Source organism: Syzygium oleosum, unplaced genomic scaffold (genome assembly GCF_021117445.2).
Source record: "Syzygium oleosum isolate NSW1041296 unplaced genomic scaffold, Sole_v2.1 Sole_v2.19, whole genome shotgun sequence".
In the NCBI taxonomy this organism is placed as follows: domain Eukaryota; kingdom Viridiplantae; phylum Streptophyta; class Magnoliopsida; order Myrtales; family Myrtaceae; genus Syzygium; species Syzygium oleosum.
In genome coordinates, this window is record NW_026607503.1 from 4,353,031 (window position 1) to 4,359,030 (window position 6,000).

General features: G+C 40.0%; 1 protein-coding gene across 1 annotated transcript; it reads left to right on the plus strand.

Moving 5' to 3' along the window:
- The first annotated feature begins 4,245 nt into the window (after positions 1 to 4,245).
- On the plus strand, positions 4,246 to 5,616 carry LOC115673908 (GTPase activating protein 1-like). The gene is made up of 3 exons (XM_030596170.2): positions 4,246 to 4,531; positions 4,956 to 5,051; positions 5,153 to 5,616. Exons 1-3 carry the CDS (start codon positions 4,421 to 4,423, stop codon positions 5,447 to 5,449), a joined length of 504 nt encoding a protein of 167 aa, XP_030452030.1. The 5' UTR covers positions 4,246 to 4,420; the 3' UTR covers positions 5,450 to 5,616.
- Positions 5,617 to 6,000: the final 384 nt, after the last annotated feature.

Genomic DNA, 6,000 nt, shown 5'->3' on the forward strand with positions numbered 1-6,000 from the left:
CCCTAATAAGCCACTAATGGACCAATGAATGTTTTGTGTTGGAATTGTTAGGATTTGGGCGCTCCTCCAACAATTTAGACCCTTCAGCCTTAGTGATTCAAGAAAAACCCTCAATAATCTTTTAATGGAGACTAAAATTCAAAGGCATGTGTTAGATCCACTCAAATGCCGGCTTCAGTATCTAAACATGTTTGTCAGAGATCCTGTGGGTTTGGCGGGTGGTATGGATGTCTTGTGGAATGATCTAGTGTCTTTGTTGTTGATGTAATATGTTGGACTCAAACTAGAGATGTGATTCGAATGACCTTTATGCATGCTTCTGCTGCCTTCCAAGAAGGATTGAGGGTTTGGGATCAAGTCCAGCGCATGAGCACAATGAACTTTTTGCCACGGGTTTGTTTGGTGGATTTCAATGACATACTCTAATCATTAGGAGAAGATTGGAGCTGGACAACATAAAAATAATAGAATGCTTGCTTTTCAAGATATACTGAAGAAATGTTCACTGTTGGATATAGAGCGTAAGGGATGTGCATTTACCTAGTATAAAAAGAGGGAATGGGATGATTTTGTAACAAAAAGTTTGGACGGAGTTTTTGTGAACCACGATTGCAGATTATCTCATCCATATGCAGAGCTCCATTGTACAATCTTTGAGTGCTACTCGTCCTAAAAGAAAGAGAGAAATCAAATTCAAAGCTTTTTGGCTGAGGATGAAGAGTGCTGGGAATTAATGAAAGAAAATTGGGTTTTGGGAGGAAGAACTGGAGAGGGTTTAAGGAAGAAGTTGGAAATTATTTCTAAGGCTTTGGCAGATTGGAGCAAACATAAGCTTTCAAATGCCAAAAAACAGACAAGAAGCCCTGAAGAAGGAACTACAGCAGAGAACAAATTCTACTGAGGATTCTATGACCGAGATGAGGTGACAGATACTAGATTTTTCCATGCCTCTACAATTCAAAATAGGCAGGGAAATGAAATACCACTGCTGAAAAATTTCTGAGAATGAGTGATGCCGAGATTAGAATGCTTGGAAACTCATTGCAGCTCAGTTTTTTCTAAAGTTTGTGCAGCACAGAATGGCAGAGGCTCTCGGCCAGTCATTGACCGTTGTCTTTGTTCTGTTGCGACAGAAATGAACATGGCTCTGACCCAGTACAAAATTTTCAAAGAAGTACAAAGTTTTATGGAAACTGGTATGTTTGACCCTTCACTGAACAGCAAGATCCCAAAATTCCCATATCTAGAGAGCCTGGATCAATTTCGTCCTATAAGCTTGTGTAATTTTGCGTACAAAACTATTACAACAGTGCATGCGAATAGATTAAGACCTTAGATTCCATAGTTAATATCTCTTGCGAAAAATGAACGATCAGACACAATGACAAACAAAATAAGGAAATTTATCGAACATTAAATGTATGTGGTTTAGTCCGTGTGAGCTACTCTACGGGGAGAGCAGCACATGATTTCATTATAAATCAATTGATACAACGTAAATTACAATCACACTGAAAGAACTTAAACACGTTCAGAGTATTTCTCAATCTCCAATTGCATCCAATAATTTCAGTCTATAGCCTCACACAATTTCTCAAGAAACAATCACTTCATCTCACAGAGAAGTACCCAAGTTTTACCCAGAAAATTTAATCGGCTTCAGCAGTCTTGGATTATTTCAGGAAATAATTCATGTTCATGTTTACTTTGAAGTCAACGCCAAGAAGCCCTACCTCATGGGTAATATTACATATAAACCCCATGAAACCTTCTCTTGGTCTTTAGCCGCAAACTCACTTCACAAAGTCCTATACAGAATGGGGAAACAAACCAATGTAGGGCTCCGTTTGTTTCGCGAAAAATATTTTTCGGGAAAATGTTTTATCATTTTCCTACGTTTGAATCGTTTACGAAATTGAGTCAACGGAAAATGTTTTCCTATGAAAACTTAAATCAAGGAAAGTAAAATTATGGCTCCGTTTGTTTTATGGAAAATAAATGATTTGGAAAATATTTTCTTAAAAATGATTGCTTGTATTGTCTATTAATTAATCAATGAAAAATATTTCAATTTAACAATTTATGTGTAAACATTTTCATGGACAATAAAAATATTTTTTGTTCATTTATCTTTATAAGCAATAATATAAGTGATTATTTTTCGAAAAGTGTTTGTCAAATCATTTATTTCCGCAAAACAAACATAGCCGAAAACTTAGAAGATATTCATGTTGGATTGAGAATAAAAGACACCGTGTTCTCTTTTCACATGCACTTGGCCAGGCTGCAGAATGCTCCAACTCAGATTTCTTTTATGGATTAATCTCGAGACATTTTTTAACAATATTTATCTTGACTCAATGTTTGAGCCAAATTACAAGCACTTCGCTACAATCTAAACCTCGCTGCTGCTCTCTCATGATGCCTCAAGGACTCCTCAACCGCACTGATTGGGGCAAAGGTGCAGCCAGATCAATCTTAACACCTACTTTTGCAAAAGATAATGGGGAACCTTCAGAAGTAGCCTTGTCAACATTAGACTCATCAAACAAGTAGGTCGGGTTTGGGTTGGGTCGAAAATGGTTCGACCCAAATAGACTCATTTAACCCGTTTTTGACACATTTTGCATGTAATGCAAATTTAATGACTCATACTTGAATTGAATAATATTGCTAAAATACTTCCACATTTAATTCAATTTAGGAAAATTCATACCTCAACTGAGGTGAGAATGCGGAAAGTGAGTGTAAAATCAACTGAGGACGAGAGAAAATAAAGAGAGAGTCACAGAGATTGTTTGAATCTAAGTAAATTGTAAACACATTTATGATTCATTTAACACCCATATTATGTTTAAATCCATTTATGACCCATTTATTGAATATAATTAACTCATCTAACAATTCAACCCATCATATATAGGTTAAGAAACGGATCTATGATTCTTTTTGACACGTCTAGTCAAGATTAAGGAATTTCCAACTCCTCTTGCAACGCGGCTTAGCCCAACAAGAGTCATCAACTGCATAGGCACATTTGACAACTTAGTCCAAACCGGAGATTTGGACATTTCCACATCACTTTCCGATTGATTTGAATCCCCATGTGCGGTGAACGAAAGGGAAAATCGCAATATGCCAGGTGCCAGAAGACAAATACCCATTCCCAAATAGCAGGATTTCAGATTTGAAAAACGATAAATCGTTCCCCAATATTTTTTTTTCCCGACAATCTGTCCAATCTAAGGCATCACGCCCGAACAAATAATACACCTTCGAGCATACGCAGCTCATGAAAATTTCAACTTGGCAGCGCTTGTCGTTGAGCATGATGGACGGGGGTCCCGGCTCACGCGGCACATCCGTTAATGGCGTTGTGTGAAACTTACCGAAAGCGCTCCTAGAAAACTACGGCGGCCGTTTGTGTGAACACACGCTGTCTGTTGCCTCCCGCGTGGCAGGACAGAGACACAAACATGAAACATCGTAGAAAATGAGGAAACAAGCAACTTTTTCGCAGGAAACATTAGTCAACTAACCTGCGGAGAGTCCAATGGGAGATGATGGCGGAACGTTCTTGGAAACTAGTCAGCTGTCATTTTTGGTAAAAAGTGCAGGATTTAATGTATTGTCCATATGATCATCGTATTCAAATACTTTCCATGAAATAGAGTGACGCAGCGTGCAGTGAATAATTCAAGCAAAGCCTTGCTTAGAGAAAGAAATCTCGAAATTCAATATTGATGATAATGTTCTGTTCATAAAAAAGAACCCTAAAACAAGCTTATATATATATCAAAATTACAAAACTGTCCTTAAAATTAAAACCCATAAAAAATATTAAAATAATAGAAAAACCCATGTAAACGATTTCGAATTGTTAAAATCTATCATTAGTCATGGCCAAAGGCAGTGAGTTTTGTTCAGACCGCTATTTTGCTTCAAACGACCGAATTTGAGCCCGATCCGATGTCGTCAACCGGGTCCGCCGGTTCTAGTTGCATCATCGTTTCGCCTTCCGGTTGGACTTCTGCCTGTCCAACCGGTCCAGAAAAGCACCACTAATAGATTCTGCATCATAGAGTAAATGATCAGATTCTGAAAAAAGTCTTTTATGAAATGTGCTTCGTAGGCATACATTCGAGAGTCCAAAAAAACCCCGCTTGCTCGTGATGAACAGGACCACAAAAATCATTCTAAGGGCCAGCTCACTTGACGCGTCCCTGAAATTGAAGAAATGATGACACACTTCTCTTCCGTGGGGTTATAAAAGAGCACGCTAATAAATCAAGACTTGTGTCTTAAGCTTGGCATCGTTGGCAGAGCATCGAAAGCAGCACCGTCTTCCGCTGTCCGACGAGAACACCTCACTGATTTCAAGACCCATTTGACTCCAGAATCGTTTTGCGTTTGGGACCTAATGGATGATACGTTGGGCCTCCTCAGGATTCACATCCACAGAGGAATCAACCTCGCCGTGAGAGATGTCAGAAGCAGCGATCCTTATGTCATTGTGAGGATGGGCAAGCAGGTACTGATCTTGGGTTCTTTTCTTTCTTTCTTTTTTGTCCCCTGTTTCGGTGAATTCTCTTCTCTGGGTGTTCTTCAGCTTCTGGGGATGCTGATCTTCAGATGTTATTCAGATTGAGCGTGGGTACATGTTACGGTTGTTTTGAATCGAATCCGGCAATCTTGAATGATGGTAGTTGTTGTCATGGATGCAACAATGTGTATTTGCCTAACAGGAATGAGAATAGTCGAGGGCAAGAAAGCTGAAACTTTTTCAATTCTTACTAGAGCCAGAGGAAATCTACTATGCCTTCAATTAGTGCTTTGTTGCTGCTTTTCTTGTCGACATGAATGAAATCATGGTACCGTAACAAAGATAAAAAGCTGAGGCCCCTCGGTTTCAATTGCTAGAACTGATGATCCTGTTGTCTATAAATGTCTTGCAGAAACTGAAGACTCGTGTTGTGAGGAGGAATCTCAATCCTGAGTGGAACGAAAACTTGACTCTTTGTGTTGCTGATCCAGATCTTCCTGTGAAGCTTGTAAGTGACTACTGCGACCGCATCAAATTAGTAAAGTGACAGAGATGCATCTCGAAGGTTTTCGATTCTTCGTAACGACTGCTTGTTTCCATTTGTCGCAGGCAGTGTATGACAAGGACAGATTCAGCCTCGACGACAAAATGGGGGACGCGGAGTTTGATGTCAGGCCATTCCTGGAAGCCGTGACGATGGAGGCAGACTTGCGAGGCCTTGAAGATGGGACCGTGTTCAAGAGAATCCTGCCGAACCGGCAAAATTGCCTGGCTGAGGAGAGCTGCATCATCGTGAGCAACGGCAAAGTGGTGCAGAATATGTTCCTCAGGCTCCGCAATGTCGAGTGTGGAGAGATCGAACTCCAGTTGCAGTGGGTTCACGTCCCCTCTTCCAGGGAATTGTGAAACTTCTCTCTCTCTCTCTCTTTCTCTCTCTCTCATATGTACATTCATGGGACTAGTTTCTTTAACTTGTGTTTTCTTTTCTTGTGCTCTTTTTTTTCTGCCGAACGAAAGACTCAGGTCTCTCAATTGAGAAAAGCTAACATGTCATTAGTCATTTGAGAAGATTATTTCTCTCTCTCGGACAATTTTACAGAATTTGAAGCTGTTAATACAGAGATTTTCGACTGCAATAAGGAAGGCTTCACTCGTTAGAACGCTTGCTAACCCATTCAATGGCCGAGTCACTCTAAAAGGACATTGTGGCCTTGTGGGGAGAGGGAGTAATATTGCCTTCAAGGTGGTCAACTGAAGCAGTTGCAATGCGGACAATACATAGCCTTAGGAGTTGTGAGATCATTTCTTCTTCTTGAGACAAGCATGCACTCTTCATTGCGGGCATCAGTGAGAATCATGTGCCTAATTATCAAAATGTAGCACTTTGCTAAACATATATCTATGGTAACCTAGCCTGAAAACGTGGTGTCACAACCTACTCTCGGGGTGCACCACCT

Excerpts from the sequence above, each read along its gene's own strand:
- LOC115673908 (XM_030596170.2), top strand. The coding sequence starts at position 4,421 with ATGGATGATACGTTGGGCCTCCTCAGGATTCACATCCACAGAGGAATC. Across the intron at positions 4,532-4,955 it reads TTGTGAGGATGGGCAAGCAG|AAACTGAAGACTCGTGTTGT; the intron begins GTACTGATCTTG and ends AATGTCTTGCAG. Across the intron at positions 5,052-5,152 it reads CAGATCTTCCTGTGAAGCTT|GCAGTGTATGACAAGGACAG; the intron begins GTAAGTGACTAC and ends CATTTGTCGCAG.